Below are 26068 nucleotides of genomic sequence, written 5' to 3' on the forward strand. Positions count from 1 at the left end.
AAAGCTATAGAGCCAGAAAGTAAATTAGTGGCTTCCTAGGGCTGGGAATAAGGGTGGGAAGAAGTTGAGGGGGTGATGGCTAAGGGGAGCTGGGTTTCTTTTGGGGGTGATAAAAATGTTCTAAAAGTGACTGTGGTGATGATGGTGGCAAAACTCTGTGGATACACCAAAAGTCATGTAATTGCATATTTTAAACAGGTGAGTTGTACGGCATTTGAATTACATTTCAATAAAGCTGTTTAAAAAATCATAGTACCTATCTCATAGTACTGCTATAAGGACTAAATTAAATGTATTATTTGTGAAAGTGTTATCTAAACTAACTACGTAATAACTAATACTCATTGAACCTTGATTACACACTAAGCACTTTACAAATAGTACACTATTTCAACCTCATAGCCCATGGAGGGAAGTACTCACCCACTTTACAGATGAGGAAACTGAGGCTCACAGAGATTAAGTAACTCGCCTAGGGTGACATGGCTGGTAAGTGTCAGAAGCAGGCAAAACCCGTGTGCTGAACCATCACATACAGACAGAACAACGTTCTCCAAACCCTGGGGTTCCCTGGATTTGAAGTGGGAACCACTTGGCAAAAACAAACATTCTCCCTCGCATCAAACGAGAGCACCCCCCCCATTCGTTTGCATCCTCTTCCCTTAGGCAGCTAGTTGTGAGGTAGCTCCCTCCCTCCCCAGGTCCCAGGACACCCCACCTCAGCCCCAACCCTCTGTTCTGGGGGGAATCTGGTTTTTACCAAGAGACCAGCTGACATGCTCTGCTTCTCCCCTCTCAAAGTGTCTTCGTTCATGTAACTCCAAGTGTCCTCACACCTGCAGAGGGTCAAGGCTTCCCTGGATCCCTTCATCCCTACGACGGCCAGGACTGGTTTCTTAGCACCTCTCAACATTTTTAATACAGGAAAAATCCCTTCCAATTCATACTTCTTAAATCTTAAAAAAAAAAATTAAACAAGATCCTGCCCTGTCCCTGTCACAGGCTTTTCAGTGGCTTCTCATTGTGTTTAGAACAAAAGCCACACCCTTGCCCAGGCCTGAAGACCCCTCACGTTCGGCCCCCCTGCCTCCTCTAGCTCCTAGCACTTTTTTCAAGGCTCCCCTACTCCAGCCATCCTGCACATTCTGACTCACGCCAGGAATCGCTCCTCCTCTCTCCGCATGGCTGGCTCCTGGGTTTCCAGATCCCAGTTTAACTGTCCCCTTCCCAGAGAGGTCTTATCTGAGGGAGCCATCTTAATTAGATGTTTATTCTCCACCAGGGCACCATTTTATTTCCTTCAGGGTACTTACGACAATGCGCAATTATATGTTTGTTTCTTTGTTTAGTCATTTAATTTCTGTCCCCCTAATCCCCCCATGACGCACACTAGACTACAAGATCCATGTGAGCAAGGACCAGACCTGCACCATAGGTGCTTAACATATATTTCAGGGTTTTTTGACCTTGGCCTTCACCATGAGCCGTTGCTGACATCTGGGGCCAGATAATTCTTCATTGTAGGGGAAGAACTGTACTATGCATTGTAGGATGTTTAGCAACATCCCTGGTTTCTAACCACCGATGCACCCTGCCAGTTGTGACAACCAAAAGAGTCTCCAGACATTGCCAAATGTGCCCTGGGGCGGGTGGGAAAGGAGCTGTCAAAATGTTTCCCAGTTACGAACCACTGATGTATCTGTTGAAACATCATCAGATGTTTACTTTTCAAAAGTAAAGAAACAATAATTCATCTCAAGTGCCATGTGGTTTGAAAGTGGGGTGTACGGATACTGAGCAGGGCTGTTCACCACCACGTGTAAGAGTGGGGGCGGGGGGAGAGGAAAGTTACATGTTTGGGGCTTTGCAGGACCCCGACAATTTCACCACCATCCACTGGTGTAGGTGGTTGGGATGCTGATAAAGGATGCTCCTTTTTCTTAGGATGCCACCCCGAACTTTGCATAACTCGAGGTTACCTACCTGGGTGACAATTTCTAACTGTGGTCATGGTACATGAGAAATAGCATGTGCTGTCAAACATGATGATGAATAATGGCGAATATTTGTTGAGCACGTACACCACGCTGTTTAATGCTAGGACCTGTGGTGGGTATCATCGCCTTCTCAATGCACAGGAGAAACGAAAACACAGATAGATTTGGTATCTTGCCCTCCAGGCTCAAGGTGTGAGGTGAAGGTGCAGGGATTTGAACCCACTCGGTTTACCTCCAGCTGTCTTGCAATAACTACTAATCTGTATGAATTTCCCGGCAAGTCAGAACACTAACTGCACAATCACAACGATGAGTTTCATCTTCATTCCCTACAGCTGAGTCAGTGTCTAAACACGCAGGAAGGGTGTTCTGGGGCAGAGGCTCAGCACCTTTTGAACTGGGGTCCTGAGCAGGTGGGAGAACACGAAGTATTGTTTTTAAGAATGAGAATGTGCCCTGGCTCTTCTACTGGACCCCAAATTACAGAAGCAGAGATGGCTGACCACACTGGAAAGGCCTTTGGAAGTCGCCTACTGCTGAGGTCTCAAACTGGGATCTGTTTGAGAATATATGGAATATATGGGGTATATGGGGTATAAGGCAGGCTGGCTACAGCAGGAGTGGGCGGCAAAGGTAGGGGTGCATACACCAGGGTTCAATGCAAGATTCCACTTGAAGAAATGGCTCCATGGCTAAAACACATTTGAAAACCCCTGATAAGAGTCCAGTGTCCTTGGTTTATAGATGAGGAAACCGAGGACCAGAGAGGAAAAGTGATTCGCCCTAAGCAACACAGACTTCCCTGGCCTCCTAGGGGGGAGGAAATCAAGGACTCTGCAGGTGGACAAAACTGTGTTTGAATCCTGGTTCTGTCGCTTAATTAAGTTCTCTAAGCCTCAGTTTAGTAATTGGAGAAATGAGAGTAATCATATCTTCCTCATCAAATTTGTGAACAATTAAATGAACGGATGTGAAGTGCTAGGAAGACTGTAAGTGGTCAGGGGCTGGCTGTCAGGGCAAGTTGCAGAGGGCACAGTGGTTAGAACAAAGGTGTGGAAGCTCCTAGATGGACCTGTGTTCACATCCTGGCACTTCCACCCCCAGCTGTATGGATGGATATAGGCAGATCTTTCAATTCTTTGAGTCCTAATTCCTCATCTGTCTAATCTGGCATAGTAATTCCTCACTTACAGGTGTGTTGGGAGGACCAGATCATATAAAGCAGGCGAAGCGCTTAGCACATTTCCTGGGGCCATAACAGATGCTCAGTAAACACCTGCTATTATCATCAGCCCACCTTTTGCCTTCTGTGGCACCTCATTTGGGAAACTGCTGCTGAGATGTTCTGCGAGTGCCCAGGGAGCATGCCCCCTGCAACCTCACCTCCTCCAGGCCACGCGACGCCAAGGAGTCTTGGAAGGCGCACCTGTACCAGCAAGAAGCAGGTCCGGGTGATGAGTGGAGCATGACTCAGAAGCTCCTACCTAGCAGCTCCCTCAGAAAGAATGTGTTGCGGGATTGCCCCTTTTATCTCGCTTTTTTAGGAGAGAGGGGGAGAAAAAAATAAAGGCAAGAACTTCAAGGTCAGGTTCACTTCCCTGCAGACTCCTCCTGGGCTGAAGTGAAATTTCAAGAATGCAGCCTCTGGGCCCAGTTTACATTCCCACCCTCTCTGGTATCCAGGATACCAGAGGGACCTGTTGCGTTCCATCCCACCAATCAGCCTCCTCGGTCACAGCCTGCTGGGGGCAGGGCCTGCCACTGCCTCTTGGGAGAAGCATCGCTGCTTAGCAGGATGATCAGCCATTCATTTGTCCAACATAGAAGTTCAGAGCTCACTGCAGCCAGGCACTGGGGATAGAGTTTTATGGAGAAACAGCCCGAGCCCCTGCTCTCGGGGAGCTTGAGGCGGAGAAGAGAGTGAGTCACACAACTAATGTGAGCAGGTCTACGCAGCGGCTGCACACAGCGGCATGAGACTGTGGGGGGCCTGAACTACTCAGCAACGTTAGAGGAGGCTCCCTTGAGTAAGTGATGATTAAGCACAGGGCTGAAGGGTAAGTAGGTGTTAAAAGGTGAAGCAAGGAGGGAAGAAGATTCCAGGTAGAGGGACTAGCGTTTGCAAAGACGCTGTAATGCACAGAGTTGCCAGGCCTTTGCAGACCTGTGGTCAGAGTACAGTGGGGGGCGGAGGGGGGGGTGGGCAGGATGGGGCAGGAGAGGCAAAGTCAGGGTCAGACTTATGTCCTATGTGCCATGTTAGAGCATCAGAGTGTTTTTAACGCAAGGGATGGCATGATCAGATTGAATTTCTGTAAGAACCTTGTATTCAGATGATCTTGAAGAGTGAAGTGAGAAGGGAAGAGAAAAAGCAGGTATATCAGTTAGGGAACTTTAGCAGCCATGTCAAAGTCCCCAAAATGATGGGTCTGGGCTGATGGGGAGATGGGGGGAGCCGTCCTCTTCCCACATGTCCCTCTCCTTCTGGAAAGCCCTGGCGGCCACACCAGCACTGAGCTCGGCCTTTGTAGACTGACATCACTTCAGAGCAGCCTCTCTGGGTTGCAAAGGTCACAGAGGTGCTGCCCATCGTTAGGAATCTGATAAATCTACACCTGGCCTTGCATCAAGATCACTCCAGGGAGGAGAAGCCTTTTTCCCCGGGTGGGGGCGGGGGGGTTCATAGCATTGAGGGCACATTCTCAGACTTAAAGGCTCTAAAGAGATGATCAAGGATTGTAATGACATACACATTTCTCAGGTACCTCTAGTGCAAAATGGGCACCCCCTACAGCTCCAGAAGGGAGAGGAGGGTCTGTAGGAGTTTGATGCTATATACACAGGAGAGGTGCTCAAAAAACATCTGAGGAAGGAATGGGGAGAGAAAGAGGGGAAGGCAGCAAGATAGTTAATTAGTTAGTTAGTTAGTAATTTCTTTGAAACCCTGATGAGCCTCAGGGAAATCTTGGTCTCACAAATGCGGAGATGCTGGCTGGCTTTCAGCCTGGCTAGATAGATAACCGAACCTGGCTGCCTGGCCCCTGGGGTCCCACCCCCAGAGATTGGGAGGTTAGGAGGTCTGAGATGTGGCTTGAGACTCCAGAGGTACTGCCAATAAATTTTTTTTTTAACAAAAGTAAATAAAAAAATCAGAGAAAATATAATGAAAAGTATCTTTTAAAAAACCCAAAACGAGGGCTTCCCTGGTGGCGCAGTGGTTGAGAATCTGCCTGCTAATGCAGGGGACACGGGTTCGAGCCCTGGTCTGGGAAGATTCCACATGCCGCGGAGCAACTAGGCCCGTGAGCCACAACTGCTGAGCCTGTGCGTCTGGAGCCTGTGTTCCACAACGGGAGAGGCCGCGATAGTGAGAGGCCCGCGTACCGTGACGAAGAGTGGCCCCCGCTTGCCGCAACTGGAGAGAGCCCGTGCACAGAAACGAAGACCCAACACAGCCAAAAATAAATAAATTAATTAATTAAAAAAAAAAACCCAAAACGAACAAAAAAACAATCTGCAAATACAGGCAACAAGAACCTTTCCCCTCTTCACCCATGGGTGCCCCTAAAAAAACAGGAAAGTTAAGATTTCCTTCTCAGTTATATGTGAAATCTACAAAGGAAAAAAAAAAAAAGCTTATAGATGTAAAGAACAGATTGGTAGTTGCCTGGGATGGGGTCGGGGGGTTGGTGGATCAGGTAAAGGGAGCCAAAAGGTACAAGCTTCCAGTTATAAAATAAGGCAGTCATAGGGGTATAATGCTCAGCATGGTGACTACAGTTAACCATACTATATTGCATATTTAAAAGTTGCTAAGAAAGCAGATCTTAATTTTTCATATTGAAGTATAGTCAATTTACAATGTGTTAGCTGCTGGTGTACACCAAAGTGATTCAGTGTACACATATAAATACATAGTTTTTCATATTCTTTTCCATTATAGGTTATTACAAGACATTAAATACAGTTCCCTGTACTATACAGTAAGTTCTTGCTTTTATCTATTTTATATTTAGCAGTTTGTGAGAGTAGAACTTAAAAGTCCTCATCACAAGCAAAAAAAAAAAACTTGTAACTACGTATGCAGACAGATGTTAACTAGACTTACTGCGGTGATCATTTCACGATACGTACAAATACTGAACCACTATGTTATACACCTAAAACTAATATAATGTTATATGTTAATTACCCTCAATTAAAAAATAAAAAGATTTCCTGTGTGTCCTTCCAGAAATATTTTCATGGACATACCAGCATGTGATGTGCCCAGCACACACACACATCCACTAGACTTCATCAAACCTAAGAGAACAAGCGTCACTTACAAAAGTTTTATTATATATACAACAAAGAAAGAACAACACTGCCAATAAACTATGATCCCATGCTTTCTTTATCTCAGAATATTTATATGTATTGAAAAAGCTTATTTAGGCTTATTCAGGTATGGACTTAATTACATGGCTCTCTCTTCCATATATGCAAAAAGGAAAAACAGAAGCAAATGACATTAGCTCAGGTATTGATAAGCTTGCACCCTCCTCAGCTCTGAGTCACCTGCACCTGCGGGTTCCTCACAGTGCCATTCTTTGTGCCACGGAGTGCTGGGGTGGCGTTTCTTGAAAGAGACCTCTGATAATGCCTCTGATTTTCTTCCAAGCTGCTGAAAATTACTTTGAGTTTGGATTCTGATCCTTTCTTGATTGTACCAGAAGATGTCGAACACGGGTTTTTTGATAAGAACCAAGGTCCGTCCACAATAGTTCTTAGATTGTTTGGGACTGAAACACAGAGGAGCCATGGTACCAGCTATGCTAGCAGGAGCAGCAGAGTGTGTGCGTGTGTCGGCAATTACCATGCCAACGGCATTGCTAAGACTCATCCCCAATTTGAAGGTGTCAGCAGGTTAACATTTGAAGATGTTAACATTTTGTTTTTGTAAAACAAGCAAACAAACAAAAAAAGTCCATCTCAAAACTGATGAGGGACTTCCCTGGTGGCACAGCGGTTAAGAATCCGCCTGCCAATGCAGGGGACACGGGTTCCATACCTGGTCCGGGAAGATTCCACATGCCGTGGAGCAACTAAGCCTGCGAGCCACAACTACTGAGCTTGCGTGCCCTAGAGCCCGCACACCGCAACTACTGAGCTTGTGTGCCACAACTACTGAAGCCCGTGAACCTAGAGCCCATGCTCCACAACAAGAGAAGCCACTGCAATAAGAAGCCTGTGCACCGGAACGAAGAGTAGCCCCCGCTCACCACAACTAGAGAAAGCCCACGTACAGCAATGAAGATCCAACAGAGCCAAAAGTAAATAAAATTAAAAAACAAAACAAAACTGATGAATTACACTACAGTGGGACTTCCCTGGTGGTGCAGTGGTTAAGAATCCACCTGCCAATGCAGGGGCCACAGGTTCGATCCCTGGTCCAGGAAGATCCCACATGCCACGGAACAACTAAGCCCATGCGCCACAACTACTGAGCCTGCGTGCCTAGAGCCCGTGCTCCGCAACAAGAGAAGCCACAGCAATGAGAAGTCCACGCACCGCAAGGAAGAGCAGCCCCTGCTCGCCGCAACTAAAGTCCACGCACAACAACGAAGACCCAATGCAGCCAAAAACAAATAAGATAAATAAATTTATATTAAAAAAATTACACTATGGTGCGTACACAATCTTCCTCCACTCACTCTCCGTTGACTGGGAGTTGCAAGCTCAAATCACAACATGAGTCAGGCAGGTAATTCAGTGAAGTGGGAAAGGCGAGGCTGTAGAAACACAAAGTAGTTCCAAAGTCGTGAGGCTCAAAGGGTGATGCTGGACCAGCAGCTATTTTTATCCTGTGTGGGCTCAGTGTTTCTGGGGAATACCTGATGCTTTGGAGCCCCTCTGTAAGACTCTATTACATATGGATGTGTATTTTTAAACCCATTTTAAAAACACAAAACATACTATTCTGAATCTTGCTGTCTGCTTAATCACACTTCTTGGAATTCTTTCCATACCAGCACGTGTAGCTCTACCTCATTCTGTTAATTGCATGGCACTCCATTGTGTGGATGCCCCCCAACTTAACGTGTGCAGCTCCCAGCGTGAGATGTTTAGGCTGCTTCCCCGGTTTTGCTGCTCTCACACTCAAGGCTAAGTGAGGAAGTGGCAAAGCTGCCGTTTGAAGCATGACCCGCCAGTGTGGGTAGGGGGTTCTGATGGCCCCAAACTGGGGAATGGCTGTGAGTCACCCAACTCACTTCTTGGCAGTTCTGCCTTGAGGTCAGTTTGAGGCTCTCGGGGAGGCGGGGCGGGGGGGATTGGAGGTACAGGATTCTAGAAGCACCCGCTGCTTCTCATAGTAAAAAGATTCAGTAGCTTTAGGGGAGAGGACGGGACGAGGGCCCAACCCTTTCTCCATCTCCCTCTTACTGAACTGCAGAGCGCTGTCGTCCCCAAACCCAGCCGCTGCCTGCCAAACCCTCACTGCATCCTTCTCCTTCCCTCCACTACCAGCCCCAACTCCTTCTAGAGGAACAGAGGAAAGAGAAAGGCAAAAGGGGCCTCAGGGAGCGAGTACACGTAGAGGTGGAGGGAGGTCTCGGCTTCATTAACCCCAGGATCACCTCCCACTAAGCCATCCCCCTCCAGAACATTCCATAGACGCAGCGGGGGGGCTCTGCAGGGGTGGGGCTAACGATAGTGATTACTGAATGCAGGGGCAAGCACCTACGGTCACAAGAGATCCTCACCATTCTGAAAGTGCCGGCTGCTCTCCATTTCATTGACAGGAAAACTGAGTCTAGGAGAAGGTGAACGCCTTTGCCCAAGTTACACATGGCACACGTGGCCTCCCTCCACACAGTGTCCCAGGTTTTTCAAGGGTCTCTTCCGAGGGGGTGTATCTTAGGCAGCAAATTGAAGTCTTTTTCCTGGAGAGTGTGGGTCCCAGGCCAATTCCCCAGACCCTCCTATTCAGTGTATTATGCCCCTGGGTGTGGTGAGGGGGGACCCAGCCGGGGAAGCAGGGAAATGGACGCTTCTTTTAATAACTGTTAGAAGAATTTACATTTTAATCAAACCCACAGTTATTAATGAATTCTGCTTTGTATCATTTCACTTTCCCCTTTATCTTTCTACCCTTTTAATTACTGTTTTGCCCTGTTCCTCCCATGTTCATTCACTGACTTCCCCAACAGGGGTTTCTGCCTGCAAGTCGGAATTTTCCTAAACTCCCTTTCTTTCCAGGGGGCCACGGGCACGAGGTCCAGGAATTCGCACAACCTGGCAAAAAAGCTCTGTCTCCAAATTCCAGTTCATTAGCATGGCTCGTTAATTATGAACGCTCCCCTTCCAGCCACCGCCTCCCCCAAACACCCCAAACAGCAGATTAAGTTTTAACTTTTGCTGGCAGGACACCTGCTTCTGAAATTCCTCCCTCCCTCCCCTCCCCGCCCCCCCAGCCCAACCTCCTAAGATTTACAACACAAAAGCAAACATTTACACTGGTTAAGATTTACCAAAAGGAAGTGTGGCCTGGAATGCTTCGTTTGAAGTTCTGTCTCAAAAGAAGAAGGAGCCCTTTTTAAACGTATAAAATAAGAGACCTCAAAGCCTTCTCGGTGGTGTCCGACAGGCACTCGGCATAACCAGGCCTTCTCAGTTTTTCACTTGGGCCTTGACGTCAGCGCACGATAAATCCTAAGCAGAACTCGGAACTACGGCTGTCTCCACTCCAGGGTAAACGGAGTTATCAATCAGTAATGCAATCAAGTGGCTTCCTGGAAACTCTAGGGTAGAACTTTGCAGGCGGGAAAGAGGCTGAGGTCCACCTGCTCTCTCCAGACAAAGCTGATGTTCTCAGTGAGGCACGTCTAGTTTACTGGAGGTGGGAGATGGGTGAGGGCACAGCCAGTGCAGGGTGGATGCTGGCTGAGCAGGTGAAGTACCAAACACCACGGCAAACAGAGTCACCAGAAACTGAGGTCATGAGATACTCTGGGGGAAAAGGAAGTGAGGAAATTCCCCGTACCTACCCCACGATCCCTGGTGTAGGCCAACGGAAATGCTCTAACAAGAAAAGTAAGGAGGCTGTACTTGTCTGACCTTTGCATTCAATCAGAACCTTCTATGCCTTTAGTGAGAGCACCTAAGGTGCAGTCAACCAAGAATCTTGACCACGTGGGGCAAGTCCCAGGCGATGGCTGTACACACCGCCAAGCAAAGGAGGAGCGGATAAAGCAAGAACTCACCAGGAAACAGCAGCATTAGTAACCCGACTCTGTCCTAGGCACCTGCTGGCAGCTTTGCCTGACTGCTCACTAGTCCTCAACACTGCCCGGTGAGGAAAGGGTTCTTATCCACGCCTTGCAGAGAGATGAAAGCACTGAGGCCGGCTAACCTGGCCAAGGCTGCAAATGATGCTCCAAAGCCCATGCTCTTTGCACGGTACTACAGGGCTCCAACTGGAAGGTGTGTATTAAAAGCAGCCTGCATGATACGCCAGAACCACTGGACCTGGACTCTTAAATTGTGGGAGGCCCAGCTCAGCTTTTTTCAGCTGGGTGACCTTGAGCAAGTCCCTCACCACCCCATGGGCATTTCTGATTTCTCCTCTGTCCTCGGCTGCAGCATTTCAGCAAGCTGCCCATTGGAGGAAGAAGTCTGCATCCACCCACTTGCTCCAACTTCCTCATCGATCCAGCTGAGCATTCAGAATTTTACCAGCATGAATGCAACCTATTTTGGTAAGGCTTTTTCCTCGTTCCTGGGTCCCCTATAAAGGGAGAAGCATGTTCCTTCCAACATGAGCTTATATTCCCTTTATATATCCTTCTAGAGTTGGAAAAGCAGCCAACTGAATGCTCCACTCTGCTATTTTACACTCAGGCTTTCACTAAGTAGACAGCTACAAGCACTGGCCTTTCATGGTTCTTCAGTCAAACTCAGTCCCCACAAAACCTCATCTTTCCTTGGCAAGAGAGCATATCCAGAGCCCCTGAGCATTTATTCTTGCTGCCTCCGGCTTTCCAGGATCTCATAAAGCCACAGCCTTGCTCAGAGGAACAGCTTGGTTCTGATTCTTGGTTCTGAATCTGATCCAAGGGCCAAAATTACAAACTCATTTCTCAGCAGTTCTAAAGCTCAATTTCTCAGCTTGTCAACTGGGGATGAAACAATTGACCTCACGAGGTTATCACTCTAGAGCTAATGAGACCCCAGGTAAAACTCTTTTCATCATAAACATTACAGCACTTCTTATGTGCTGGGCCCTTTAACACACTATTTCAATGAGTCAATATCAGACATGCACGTCGGAAACAAATACAAAAATACAGGCCCCAGGGTGAACAAATGGGCCAATCAATAAATGAGGGAAATGGAGGGAAGGAGAGGGAAGGGGCCTAGGAAGGCCAGTGGGGCCCTGAGTCATGCTAAGAAGTTTCGGGGTTTTCTATGGGCCTTGGAGAACCATGAGAAGTTTCTGAGAAGGGGAGCAATTTGCTCTGGAAGGCCCTGTGGAAGAAACTTCCAGAAGTAGTTGCAACATGAGTTGCTGGAAAATGATCTTGGAGTCTGGCCACCCTGTTACAATAGCCGAAGCAAGAAATGACATCTTAACTGTGACCACGGGGGCCACGAAGGGCAAAGGATTGGCGGAAGGGTGGGATGGACTTTAAAGCCCCCAACTACCGAAAGGTTTCGACAGCTCTGTCCCATCAAACACGCAGATCTGCAGGGATAAACTCTCCCAGGTGCTTATTTTCTAGGTCTCCTGTGTGAAATAAGGCTGCCCGTGTCCTGAACCACTAACTTCTATCCCCGCCTTTACCTCATTACCTTAACAGAAAGCAAAATTAAACAACAAAAAAATCACTGCTGTCCGCTTGTGTTCAGAGCAGCATTATTCACAAGAGCCAAAAGGTGGAAGCAACCCCAGCGTCCATCAATAGATGAATGGATAAGAAACATGTGGTGGGCTTCCCTGGTGGCGCAGTGGTTAAGAATCTGCCTGCCAATGCAGGGGACACGGGTTCGAGCCCTGGTCCGGGAAGATCCCACATGCCGCGGAGCAACTAAGCCCGTGCACCACAACTACTGAGCCTATGCTCTAGAGCCCATGAGCCACAACTACTGAGCCCACGTGCCACAACTACTGAAGCCCACGCACCTAGAGCCCGTGCTCCGCAACAAGAGAAGCCATGACAATGAGAAGCCCGCACACCGCAACGTAGAGTAGCCCCCACTCGCCGCAACTAGAAAGCCCGCACACAGCAACAAAGACTGAACACAGACAAAAAAAGAAACATGTGGTGTGTACATACAATGGAATATCACTCAGCCTTAAAAAAGGAAATTCTGACACGTGCTACAGCATGGATGGGTCTAGAGGACATTATGCTGAGTGAATCAGCCAGTCCCCAAAACACAAATACCGCATGATTCCACTTACATGGAATACACAGTGTAGTCAAATTCATACAGACAGAAAGTCGAATGGTGGTTGCCAGGGGCTAGAATGAGGAGCTAGTTCTTCAATGAGTACAGAGAGTCACTTTTGCAAGATGGAGAGGATTCTGGAGATGGATGGTAAGGTGGTGATGGTTGCATGACAACGTGAAGGTATTTAATGCCACTGAACTGTACACTGAAAAATGCTTAAGATTGTAATTTTTATGTTATGTGTATTTTGCCACAATTTTTTTAACAGTTTGAAAGGGAGAAAGAAAGGAGAGGGAAAGGAGAGGGAAGGGAAGGGAAGGGAAGGGAAGGGAAGGGAAGGGAAGGGAAGGGAAGGGAAGGGAAGGGAAGGGAAGGGAAGGGAAGGGAAGGGAAGGGGAAAGAAATCATTGCTGGATTGTCAGCAAATGGGACTGAAAATAATGCAATTCTTTGTCATCCAGGCACACCCTATCTGGAAACCACCTCCTTTTCCCCTTCCAGGCAACATTTCATTACTGCTTAAAAATTCCCCTAACCCCTTCCCCTGCCCCACCTGGGGCTGACTCAGCCCCTTTCAGTATCTGAACGGCAGGAGCCAGCCTGAAGGTAGTAGACGCTGCCACCTTATCCTGTGTCCTCGGACACCTGGAGTTCCCCAGGACCAACCCTGACCCCATCCATCACTCTAGGACCCCAGTCCTCTCCAGCCTCAGGTGCACGGGCCCTAGTCCTGGCTGGCATCCCACGTGAGGTTGGCAGGTTCCAGAAAACGCTTTAGGGCAAGAAGAGGTGGAGTAGCCTGTGGGAAAACTCTGCATGGGCCCCTGTGGGAGAGCCCAGGGCCTGCCTTCTCAGAGGCACAGGAAGGACACAAATGCGGAACACAGAACGAAGCTACGGAGTCGGCTTGCTTCTGCCCCTACCGCTGTCCTCCTCACTGACTCAGCGGAGACGGGCCAGGAATGAGGAAATGTCTCCATCAGCCCTTCCCCTTGCGAAGAGTGGATCCAGTCACTTACTTATTCATGTATTTTGAACTCAGCTATTACGTGTGTACATATTTAGGGTTATTATGGTTTTTTTGATGAGTTGGCCTATTATTATATTAATTGGCCAGTTTTCTTTTGATTAGTATCTGTATGCTATACCTTTCCCATCCTTTGACTTTTTTTTTTTTTTCAACATTGTTAAAAACATTTATTTTTAGTACGGTCTACCGTAAATAAGTCAGTAGAGGTTCCACTCTGCCACAGACACATCTGAGAAGAGCCTGTGTCATCCAACTGGTGAACATCTAAACGATGTCGCATCTCTTATCCCAGCCGGAGTCCACACCTTCCACGTTGTTCCTCTGCATTGACTGCTTCCAAAACCAGATGAGCAAATCGTCCTTTATCCCCAAAGTAAGCTCAAAACAGTTGGTTCAGGCATTCCAGGATCTGCACCCCTCTTCAATACCAGGTAAATCACGAGAGGAATAAAGCCCCAGCGGATGGCAAACTGGCCTCCCTTGAAAAGCTGCTGCAGCCTCCGCTTGGCCTCTTTGCTCAGCTTTACCATGGCGATGGCCCAGGTGACACACTTAAGACCCCCCTCCTTTTACCTTTAACCTACCTGTGTATTCACATCAAAGTGAATCTACTGTAGGCAGCCTGCACACTGGAGTTTTGCTTTTTCCCCCCAACCTGACAATATCTGCCTTTTAATTGGCGTGTTTAGTCTGTTTACTTTTAATGAATTATTAATGTAGCTAGATTGAAGTCTACTAATTTACTAGTTGTTTTCTGTTTGTCTCATCTGTTTCTTGATTCTCTTTTCCTCCTTTCAAAAAATTTCAATGAAAGTAACACTATCATTATGTTTGCTTTAAACAGTCAATTATCTTTTAAAGAAATTAAGAAAAAAGTTTTAAGTCTTTTATATTTCTGGTGCTCTTAATTTCTCATGTAGATCCACATTTCCACCTGAGAGCATTTTCTTTCCCCCCAAAGAATTTCTTTTGACATTTCTTATTGTGTAAGTCTGCTGGTGAGCATTTCTCTCGGCCTTTATAACTGAAAATAGAGCTTTTGATTTTACCCTCATTTTTTAAGGATACTTTTGTTGATATAGAATTGCAGACTGTTTTTTCTGCCTTTCAGCACCTCAGAGATATTATTCAATTATTTTTTGGCTTGCATCGTTTCTGATAAGTTAGCAATGGTTCTTATTGTTCTACATGCAGTATGTCTTTATCCTCTGGGAGATTTTAAGATTTTCCTCTTTCTCTTTAGTTTTCAGCAAGGTGACTATGATGTATTTACGTGTGATTTTCCACATGATTATCGTGCTTAGGGTTTGTTGAGCTTCTTGGATCTGTGGGTCAATATTTTTCACCAACTTTGGAACTTTTCAGCCATTACCTCTTCAAATATATTTTCTTTCTCATTCTCTCTCTTTCTCCTTTCCTTTTGGGAATCCAAATGTACCTTTGCTAGATTGATTAACAACATCCCACAGATCACTGAGCTTCTGACCATTTTTTTCCAACTTTTTTTTTTCCTTTCTGTGCTTCAGTTTGGATAGTTTCTACTGCTCTGACTTCACGTTCAATGATCTTTCTTCCTGCATCATCTGAACTACTGTTAGATCCATCTAGGGAAGTCTTCATCTCAGATACTGCAGTTTTCATCTAGAATTTTTATTTGGTTCCATTTCCCTACTGATTTCTTTTCCTTAAAAATCCTTAAACATATCTATAATAAATATTAGTTCATTTTCTGCTAATTCCAACATCTCTGCCATCCCTGGGTCTGTTTCTACTGTATTTCTTCCTAAGTCTAGTACCTTTTCTATCGTATGCTAGATACTCTGAACACTAAGCTGTCGAGAATCTGGATTTTATGTTCCTTCTTTGAAGAATGTTAAGTTTTGTTCTGATGGGCAGTTCATTATTGGCAGATCAGCTTAATTCTCCTGGGGCTCTTTAAGGTTGGTTGAGCCATGAGGTGAGTTTAATGATGGAAGTCACATGCTAAGAATGGTGGACCAGAAAAGCACAAGGAACCTGGGTCCCTTGAGCCATCACCCTGGCCCTAACTGGCCTGCCTCTTGATTTTTTTTTTTTTTGATGTGCTAAAGAAGTTATACCTTGAAGTTAAGCCATTGTTATTTTTGACTTGGACAACCAGCCGCTAAACACTATTTCTGTTATAATTCCTAAGCATCTACTAAGTAGCAGGCCCTGTGCTAGGTGTTGGGGATAAAGCAATTTATCGGTTAGATGTGGTTCCTGGCATTTTAGAGCTTAGAGCCTCGAGCAGGAGATGGCAAATTATGGCCCATAGGCCAAACTCACTCACTGCTTGTTTCATTGGGACAAAGCCATGCCTATTTGTATACATATTAACTATGGCTGCTTTCATGCTATAGAGTTGAATAGTTAAGACAGAGAGGGTATGGTCCACTAGTCCTTTACAGAAAAAAGTTCCTGATCCCTGTTTAGGGCAGCAATCCTCACTCAAATTTTTGGTCTTGGGACACCTTCACACTCTTAAAACCTGAGGACCCCAAGAGTTGTTGTTCATGTGGGTGTTTTTTTTTTTTTTTTTTGGCTGCATTGGGTCTTCATTGCTGCACACGGGCTTTCTCTAGTTGTGGCACGTGGGCCCTAGAGTACGCAGGCTTCAGTAATTGTGGCACACGGGCTTTGTCGCTCCACGGCATGTGGGATCTTCCCGGGCCAGGGATCGAACCCGTGTCCCCTGCATTGGCAGGCGGATTCGTAACCACTGCGCCACCAGGGAAGTCCACATGTGGGTTTTGTTGATCAACATTTATCATATTAGAAATGAAAACAGAAAAATTTTTAATATTTATTAATTCCTTTGAAAATAAAAATAATAAACCAATCACATGTTAACATAAATCACATTCTTAAAATTAATTATATTTTCCAAGCCCTCCCCCACAAATTAGTGAGAAGAGTGGCATTATTTTACATTTTTGCAAATCTCTTTAATGAATGGCTTAAAAGAAGACAGCTGAGTCCTAAGAGCTGCTTTTGCATCAGTCTGTTGCAAAACTGCATGTCACGTAGCCTCTGGGAAACTCCACAGTCCTCCCATGATAGGTAGAAAGTTTAAAAGGCAGATAATTTCTTAGTATTATTATGAAGTTTGAGTTTGCAGACCTTCTGAGAGAATCTCAGGGGCCTCCAGGGAACACACTTTGAGAATGGCTAGTCTAGAAGAGTCCTCGGCTGACATTAAACAGAAGAACACATGAGGTCTTAACTAATAACCATTGAACAACTGATTTAAAGAGAAAGAATATTGCTCTGTGAGGGAATATAAACACTGCACCTGGCCCCATTCGGGGAGCAGGGCGATGATTCCTTGAGGAACTGATGTTGAAAGCTGGGCCCTGAGAAGGAGTTAACCAGGTAAAGGCAGGCGAGGGGGAAGCCGCCCTCCCTGCCCCGCCACCGCTTCCTCCAGTATGTTTGCTAAGGAAACTGGGTTAGGCTTTAGAGAAGGATCAGAGATGAGGATTGCTTTCCCATGACTCCTTCCCTTGGGCTGAGTGACCAAGTCAGAGATCTGCCCTGGGAAGGACCCAGGGTCCTTCTGACACTCCTGGAATTTCCCCTGGAATTAGGGACAGGGGAACCCTAATCTCTCTCACAGGAGACTAATGACCTACAGATGGGGCACAACAGGGAGGCCCAAATGCTGAGATGCAGAGGATACAGGCCTGAGGACAGTCCTCCAGGCCGTCAGGATGCAGAGTCCCATGGTGACACACGCAGCAACACAAACCCTTAGCTAACTGCCTTACTCCAAGGCAATTAGGAGCCATTCCTCATCCAGATGGTTATTTGCTCTAACAGTTATTGGTTGAAGGAACCAGAGAAACTACCTTTGCACTAGATTCCCAGTCCCATTTCCTGGCTGCCAGCTCTACACAAACTCACTCTCGAAACCAGATGCTGCCGAGTTTCAGGGTGGATTTCAGAGGCTGCCACTGCTCGTTTTTTTTTTCTTTTTTAATAAATTTACTTATTTATTTATTTATGGCTGCGTTAGGTCTTCGTTGCTGCGCGCGGGCTTTCTCTAGTTGCGGTGAGCGGGGGCTACTCTTCGTTGCGGTGCGCGGGCTTCTCATTGAGGTGGCTTCTCTTGCTGCGGAGCACGGGCTCTAGAGCACGTGGGCTTCAGTAGTTGTGCCACTGCTCTTTTTCCTCCTGACCTGCCCAACCTGGGGGTGTGAAAACCTACTGGGTTCAAGCCACCATCTCACCTCAAATTCCCCAGGCTGTTACCCCACTTGAAAAAGACTAGGCAGAGAGGAAAACCATCCCTGGAGGATGGAAGGCAGCAGATTCTACTCTGAGAGTAACGAAGCCCAGCACTCATCAAACACATATAGCAAGTCTCACACTTTTCCATGAGATTTATCTCTATTAGATCACTGAATCCTCCCAGTAGCCCTACGAGGCAGTTTACTTATTACCCCATTTTACAGGTGAGAAGTTGAAGCACAGAGAGATCTTGCAACTGACCCACAGCTGCAGTCAGCAAGGAGTGGAGCCAGCACTTAAACCCAGGCAGCACGACTTCTCAGATTCAGCGCCTTGAACCTTACATTTTACTGCCTTTAGCTTTGAAATGACAGGAGAAGTTCGTGTTTTTAAAAGTATCTGTGTAGATGCTCAACATCACTAATCATCAGGAAAGCGCAAATCAAAACCACGAGATACCATGTCACACCCAATAGGATGGGTACTATGAAAAAAAAACAAAAACAGACAATACTAAGTGTGTTGGTGAAGGTGTGGAGACATTGGAACCCTTGTGCACTGCCGGTGGGAATGGCAAATGGTGCAGCCACTGTGGAAAATGGTGTAGCAGTCCCTCAAAAAATTAAAAATAGAACTACCATATGATCCAGCAATTCCACTTCTGGGTGCGTACACAAAGGATGTAAAGGCAGGGGCACAGACAGATAGTTTTACACCCATGTTTACAGTGGCATTATTCATGATAATCAAAAGGTGAAAGTGTGTCTGTGAATAAATGAATGGATAAACAAAACATGGTGTAAACATACAATAGAATAGTACTCAGCCTGAAAAAGGAAGGAAATCCTGACACACGCTGCAGCGTGGATGGACCTGGAGGACATTACGCTGAGTGAAATAAGCCGGTCACAAAAGGACAAATCCTGTATGACTCCACTCATATGAGGTACCTAGAACAGTGAAATCTGTACAGGAAGAAAGTAGAGTGGTGGTTGCCAGGAGATGGGAGAGGGGGAATGGGGAGTGAGTGTTTAACCGGGATAGAGTTTAAGTTTTGCAAGATGAAAAGAGAACTGGAGACAGATGGTGGGGATGGCTGCACAGCAATGGGAATGTACTTAATGCCTCTGAACTGTACACTTAAAAATGGTTAAAATGATACCTTGCATGTTATGTATATTTTACCCATTAAGAATAAATTTTTTAAAAAGTAAACTAAAACAAGTCTCTACATAATAAACCTCAGAATGTTGATTATTATAATTACAGTAGGGGCTTCCCTGGTGGCACAGTAGATAAGAATCCGCCTGCCAATGCAGGGGACACAGGTTCGAGGCCTGGTCTGGGAAGACCCCACATGCTGCGGAGCACCTAAGCCCTGCGCCACAACTACGGAGCCTGCGCTCTAGAGCCCGCAAGCCACAACTACTAAAGCCCATCCACCTAGAGCCCGTGCTCTGCAACAAGAGAAGCCACCGCAATGAGAAGCCCGCACACCACAATGAAGAGTAGCCCCCGCTCGCCACAACTAGAGAAAGCCTGTGTGCAGCAACGAAGACCCAAAAATAAATAAATAATAAATTAAAAAAAAAAAAAAAATATATATATATATAATTACAGTAGGCATTATCCTGAATAACAGTCTAATTATTTTAAAAACTGGGGCTGACTACATTTCTGAACTTCTGGATCTGAGAGAACAGATTAAGTGCTGTGGCCTTTCCTTGGTCCGCATGCCAAGCTAAAGAGGTGATTAGCAGGTTTAAACTACTGATTGCTAATCAGAAAGTTTAAAAACAAAAATCATTCTTTGTCAAAGAGAACAGGAACAAGGGGCCAATAAGCCCAGGGGTTATACAGTAAAAGCTGGATTATGCAGCGTAACCAGGCCCTTCCATCTTTTCATCGCTGCGTTCTTGCCTGTGAACACGTTCTCCCAAAGCCTGGATTTTCATGACGTCATCGGGCTATTGCATTGCACTGATAACACATCATTCAACGTGGTGTGGCCCCTCACAAAGGCGGGCGGCATCCCTGAATGCAAACGAGGACACTCTGGATCATGAACAATTAGATCTAAACTGTTCCCGTACACTTGCCTCTCCCTCCCCACACAATCCTGCTTCTCTCTCTCTCCAGTGAGCGAGGGTACCAGGAAGACGGGAGAACAGGACTCTTTCTGAAAAGGCCTCTGTGCTCACCTTTCCAAATAGCTGTCGATCCTAGGAGGGCAGGAGGCAAAGAGGGAAATAGGAGAGGAAGTCCCGGGTGGGGAGGGGGGGTGCCTGGGTTCAGTGCCTGGGAACTGACAGGGAGCACGTACCCCGTGGGTCATCGCAACCTGCCTGCCGGCCCCCCAACCACGGGGCCACATCTCTCGTCCTCACCGCCCGACAGAGCAGGGTCTGTGGGATCTGGCTGCCTGCAGACTCTAGGAAGGAGGCAGGATTCCAGCCACGGCTCCCTGGAGAGCTCGAGAGCTTAACTAATTCTCTAATCAGGACACGTGGACAAAACGCTCTGAGAAATGGTGGAGAAATGGTTCGCGATGTTATATCAACAAGCACCAATGACCTCTAGGAGACAGCGATGCGGCACTGACAAGCACCCGGGGCCGTGGAGTCACAGAGCCCGCAGTAAAACCCAAGCCGCTCGCCAACTTGCTGTGTGACCTTGATAAATTCTCTAGCCTCTCTGGGCCTCAGCTGCCTCCTCTGGAAGGCACAAGTGAAACGGTAAATGCATGTAAAATTCCTCAGTAAATGACAGCTGTCACAACCTCCAGCTTGGGGGAGGGGGGTTGCTGCAGCATTGAACAAGATTTTTGAACGTTACCGTTTTCTGAATGTGAAATTTTGACCAAATGATAACGCCGTACTGTCTTCCTCCTGGAAGGGAAGGAGGAAGGGTAATTTGGGGAGATGAGAAGAGAAAGAGAGTGGATTCAGAAATGACATCCTTATGAAAAAAATCACGAAAGAAACTCAGTAATGACCTTAAAACCTCATAATCCCTGACGCCCTCATGGAATTTCAGCAAATGTCTGAAGGATTCTGACAGAGCCCACATTTAACACTGGCTGCTCCCTTCTCACCAGCTCAACGCGAGAAGCATTTATTTGCTGAGGGCCTACTGTGCCCGGAGTCCTCAGCTGCTCTGCCCTGCCACCTACAATTCAGCCAATCCTCTTTCTCTTCAGAGAACCCAGGAAGCTTCCGACCCTACTTCGGACTGCGAGCAGGTGCCCTCACTCTGACTTCATGCGTTAAGAGGTCAGTCTGTCTCCGGGGCTAAGGTCCCCTGTGGTCACAGCAGTCTGGGCTGACCCTAGAGTCTCAACAGGCCAGGCCTTTCCAAAGTCACCTTGTCCCACGACCCCCACCCCGTCTACACAGAGAAGCAAGCAAGATCAGAGGAGGCACCCTGGACTTTTGTAAAGCAGGTTTCGGGGTGCTCAAGTTGTTAAGATTAAGGAAATACATTTTGTTTTTCAGAGCGAGATGATGGGCAGCGTTCTCCAGCTCACAGGCACCTGGCTCTCCCTTCACCAACACGATTAAGGCAGCCTGTCCGGGGGCTTCTCCTATTTTTGCCTGATTTCTGCTGGGTCAACGTTTACCAGTTTGGCAAATGGCAATTCGGAGCCTCACACAGAAAACAGTGGCAGCAATCTCTGAGAAACGCTGGGGGAAAAGGACTCTTGGGAGTTTCATGGTCCGATAGCTCTATTCTTTGACTCCTCCTGCCTGACAAGGGGAGGGGGTGTTGAACATTCTAGAGGCCCTGAGTTTGGCGTCAGGCTTGGGGCTGGCGAACCATCCTTGAGCCTTTTTTTCTGCTGGAGTTTTTCCAAAATGTAGATAGAGAGCTAGGCTTCCACTGGGGATGCCTCAGCCCCAAACAGGTGGGCTGTGCCCCAGGCCAGCCAGAGCCCTGGGCTCTCCTTGGGTCCAATACTTGCCCTCTGGCTCCAAAACTTGACCTAAGAGTTCAGAATGACCGAGAGAAGAATTGGAAGGTGGCAGCTTCCTACTGGGAAGCATCAACTTTTCACCCTCTACTCTGCGGCTTCACCATTACCTCTCATCTGCCTTTGCTCGTATTCATTTATTAGTTCTAATTAGGTGCAAAACTTTGTGCTGGGCCTGGGGAGGCTCGACAGGATGCGTTACCATTCAGTGGAGAACACAGACAGGAAAAAAATGACGACGATGTGGCAGAGCCATGTTAGGAGGGTGCACAGCGGGCCCCCTACATGAGCTGGGACAAAGACAGCTAGGCAGGCTCCTGGGAAGAGGTGGCCCTTTAAGTGGGTGTAGCAGCACAGGGAGGGAGTACCAGCAGGCAGGGCAAGGATCCGGTTTAGGCAAAGGAAAGAAAGTGCCTTGTGGGTAGCGGGAGGAGAGGTTTTTAAGTTTTAAGGTGTATTAGAATCGGCTGGGGGGCAGGTTAAAAATGCAGATTCTGGGAAGCCCCACTGAGATTCTGATTCAGTAGTTTTCAGGTACGGCCCCAGGAATCTGTGTTTTACAAGCTCCGTGGGGGAGTAAGGCAGGGGGTAGGCGGATCACACTCTGAGAAACCCTGCTTTGAAGGAGTGGGGGAAAGAAAAAAGCCATTTGTGGCTTTGATGGGATATTGATTTTCCTGGAATGTTCCCAAAGGGACTTCGGACTGGCTCACTAGTGACTCGTTCTTCAGTCATTTTACATAGACACACATACAACATCCAGCAAACTGGAAATGAATGCAGGGAGGGTGTCGGGAGCCTCGCTCACAGCTCACACAGTCGGGCTGTCACCGTGTTCCCGGGATGACGCTGGGTGTTATCTCGGGAATGTGTCGGGGCAAGGTCCACGCTTATGCGGGGGGGGGGGGGGGGGGGGGGGGGGGGGGGGAACGCTGGCTGTTCTCAGGTGAACCGGGGCCAGGGAGCAGTGACGGGGAAAGCCCTCTGGCACCCAGCCACACCTCCCCACCGCCCTCACGCCAGGAAGGCCAGGCGGTCCACAGGGCCTCACACACACTTTCCCTCCAGCCTGCAGCTGGTTGCCTGCCCCTCCCGCCCCCGGTCCCCCACCGGGAGCCTGCCCTCTGCTGCCCCAGTGCCACCCCACTCAGGCTGCCCCTGGCTGGGTCCGGGGTCGCGCATGGGGGTCCTGGCTCAGCCGGTCCCAGCCTTGGCCACAGGCACTGTTTCTGTTAGTCCCCTCATGGCGGTACTTCTGCCTTGTTCAAAGCTAGTTCCAGGGAGCCTGCCATTTACTTTGCTGGCTCAAGCCTCTGCCTGGGAAGCTTACTGGGGACCCCAGACCTCCTTGTCTTGCTCTTGCCACTGTTCTTTAAGGGCTGGAATCCTGCCTCTGTGATCTCTGCCAGGTGCCCGCCGGGCCACCTCCTCATTCTGTGTTGCAGTTGAGAGACACTGCCCCTGCCACCAAGGGTTCCCATCTTCTGACTGCCCCGTGCACCCCGGAGACCACGTCCTGCCACCGTGGTGGACTTCCACACCGCCTGCATCCACTCTGACCTCTGGCATCTGACCCCGCTGGTGGGCATGCTGCAGGCTCAGGACCCTGTCTTTTCTCAGCAGGTGTGACACCCCCCCCCCTTGCAACTGAGCCCTCCCCCACTCCCATCCCCCATCCGGCTTCAATCCCTTATTCCATGTGGGGCTGTGGGAACAGGCTGAGAAGCTCCTTCCCCTTGGTAGTGTTCAGACCTGGTTGTAAGAATCCACTGCTTACTGATATTATCTGATATCTATATCGGAGCTGGTTAGAGGCACAGTCAGCTACGGAACAAAAAAACAAAACAGCGCTACGCAGGCATAAGTAGTGTTCGCTGGCCAGGGTTACTCAAACGTTAACCTGCAAGGACCACTGGGATCTTGTTAAAATGCAGTTTCTGATTCAGCGGGTCTGAGGTGGAGCCTGAGATTCTGCATTCCTAACAAGCTCCCAGGCGGTGCTGATGTGCTGGTCCACAGGCCCCACTTCCAGCAGCGAGAGTCAGGGTCACGGAAACGAATGGGAGCTTGCCACAGGGGATGAGGCCAAAAGCAGGGCTCAGAATCGAGCATGTGCTCAGCGAGAGTAACCGCCAGGTCCCCTAACTGCCAGAGCATTCAGAACAGTTGACTCTGGAAGTTCTGAGAAAGAACGACCTAGGGATGCCAGCTGCCCACGGCCTCTCCTGAGTGGAGAGCTGCCGTGGTTGGTACATGACCCCTGAGCTCTGTTGTGATTTCTTGTACCAGGTGAATCCAGTTCAAGGCCAGCTCTGTCATCTTTCCAAATCAGCATCTCTCACAAGAATTTGAACTGGGGACACCGGGTTAGCCGTGGCTGCTGAGGCGAAGAGTTACGAGGTCGGCTGGGGCTGTGAAGGTCATATGGGTCACCTGCAAACTAATGTTGTCATGACATCGTGACTGTTAGCATTCTTAAGTACTTACTCTGAGTATTGCTCTCGGCTATGTGTCCTAAATAAGAGAATCCACCACGCTATAATTCTCACAATAACTCCTCAAAGTGAACGGCGGTCTAATAGCGTGAGCTCTGGAGCCAGAGAGCCTGAGTTTGAATCTTGGCTTTGCCACTTTCTAGCTGTGTGACCTTGGGCAAATTACTTAGCCTCTCTGTGCCTCCACTTCCTCATCTATAAATGAGGATAGTAACAGTAACTCCCTCAGAAAGTTAGTGTGACAGTTAATTGAGCTAATAAATATAAAACACTTAGAGCAGGGTTTGGCACCCAATAAAATCTTGGCTATTATTACCCTTCGTCTTATTTATATAGAGTGAGGAAACTGAGGCTCACAGAGATTAAGTAGCTTGCCCAGGGTCACACAGCAAGTTCAAGGCAGAACTAATTCATAACATGGTTTACGAATGTATGAACAAATTTTAGATTTGTTGTAGTCTGTGTGTAGGTTTCAGAGGTAGCAGAAACCATGACATGAGCGGGCCGACAGGAGGGAACAGAGGGACGTACGTGGAGACCGCTATTCTTCACGGCCTCCAGCTGCAGCTCCCGCCATCCTGGCAGTGGGGGCCGCTATGCCCGTCCTTAGATTCCTGTGAAATCTCTAACCTCACAGCAGCCTCTCTTTTCTAGAGCCATGTCATGTGGGCCTCTGTTGCTTTTGACCAGAACAGGCCTGGCTTCAAGTAGATACCCTCCAGCCAGAGCGGCGCAGGAGATGACAGATGAGGGAAGGCCTCGTGGAGCAAGTGGTACCCCACGTGGCCGGTGAGGGAGGTGGGGCGTCAACGTACACAGATGGGCAGAGCTGTTGGTTTGAGACCCGGACTGGATTCAGTTTTAGATCTGTGGTGGTTTGCACTGCTCGCCTGGACAGAGAAGTGATGTCCAGCCGGAAACTGGAAATAAGCACCTGAGGTTTCAGTGCAGAGCAGGTGGTCGAAGGCCTGGCGACACAGGTCATCACTAGGGAGGAGACTGCACAATGCCTTACTCTCCTGGATAAGAATGACCGCCAGGAAAGGAGGAGAGCTGGCAACACGGTTAGACACTACAGGGAGGTCAAGGAAGATGCCGCCGCAGGTCTCCTGGTGACACTCCTGGAACTTTGCTCAGAGAACGGGCATGGGAGGAGGAGGATGGAGGGTAAGGCAGGAATGGGGGCCGGGGCGTGGGGCGGTGGGTATGGAACCCCTCTTTGTCCCTCAGAGAAAGGGGCATGGGGTAGGACTGAAGGCTTACTCCTGGGGAGAGAGCACCTGAGCACACTCTAGAAACCCATGGATGCCTGAAGAAAGGAAGAGACGTTTTTGAGGTGAGGACCAATAAATAAGTAGGCCAGGTTGTGGAAGAGGCTGAAGGGATTCTAGTCCTGGTCGAGTCTCTAGAATGATTTGCACTTTGAAACAAGTCTATTCCTTGATCAGTACTTCTCAAACCTAGGATGGTATCAAAATCACTCAGTGGTTCTTTTTACAAAGGAGTCTGGGTTTCACATAATCCAGAAATTCTGATTATGTTGACCAAAGCCAGGCCTTCCTTGGAATCTGCATTTGAGTAATTCTCTTAGGAATTTCAGATGCATGCGGTTGACCAATCATGCTGCCTTGGGGGAAGAACAGAGCTCCTTGGCCAAAGTTAAGAAAAAAACACTGCCGGGACTTCCCTGTTGGCACAGTGATTAAGAATCCGCCTGCCAATGCAGGGGACACGGGTTTGAGCCCTGGTCCAGGAAGATTCAACATGCCACGGAGCAACTAAGCCCATGCGCCACAACTACTGAGCCTGTACTCTAGAGCCCATGAGCCACAACTACTGAGCCCGTGTGCCTACAGCCCATGCTCCACAACAAGAGAAGCCACCACAG

At 48.0% G+C, this 26068-nt stretch overlaps 2 protein-coding genes across 3 annotated transcripts in view; both read right to left on the reverse strand.

The window, feature by feature from the left end:
* The window catches only part of WWC1 (WW and C2 domain containing 1), a 149138-nt gene that overhangs the window by 108491 nt on the left and 14579 nt on the right, over positions 1-26068 (reverse strand). The gene's annotated exons all lie outside the window — the stretch shown is intronic.
* On the reverse strand, positions 13803-14017 carry LOC118893508 (mitochondrial import receptor subunit TOM7 homolog). Its single transcript, XM_036849154.1, has one exon. It carries the CDS (start codon positions 13992-13994, stop codon positions 13827-13829), a length of 168 nt encoding a protein of 55 aa, XP_036705049.1. The 5' UTR covers positions 13995-14017; the 3' UTR covers positions 13803-13826.

This window comes from Balaenoptera musculus, chromosome 3, assembly GCF_009873245.2.
Source record: "Balaenoptera musculus isolate JJ_BM4_2016_0621 chromosome 3, mBalMus1.pri.v3, whole genome shotgun sequence".
Taxonomy (NCBI): Eukaryota; Metazoa; Chordata; class Mammalia; order Artiodactyla; family Balaenopteridae; genus Balaenoptera; species Balaenoptera musculus.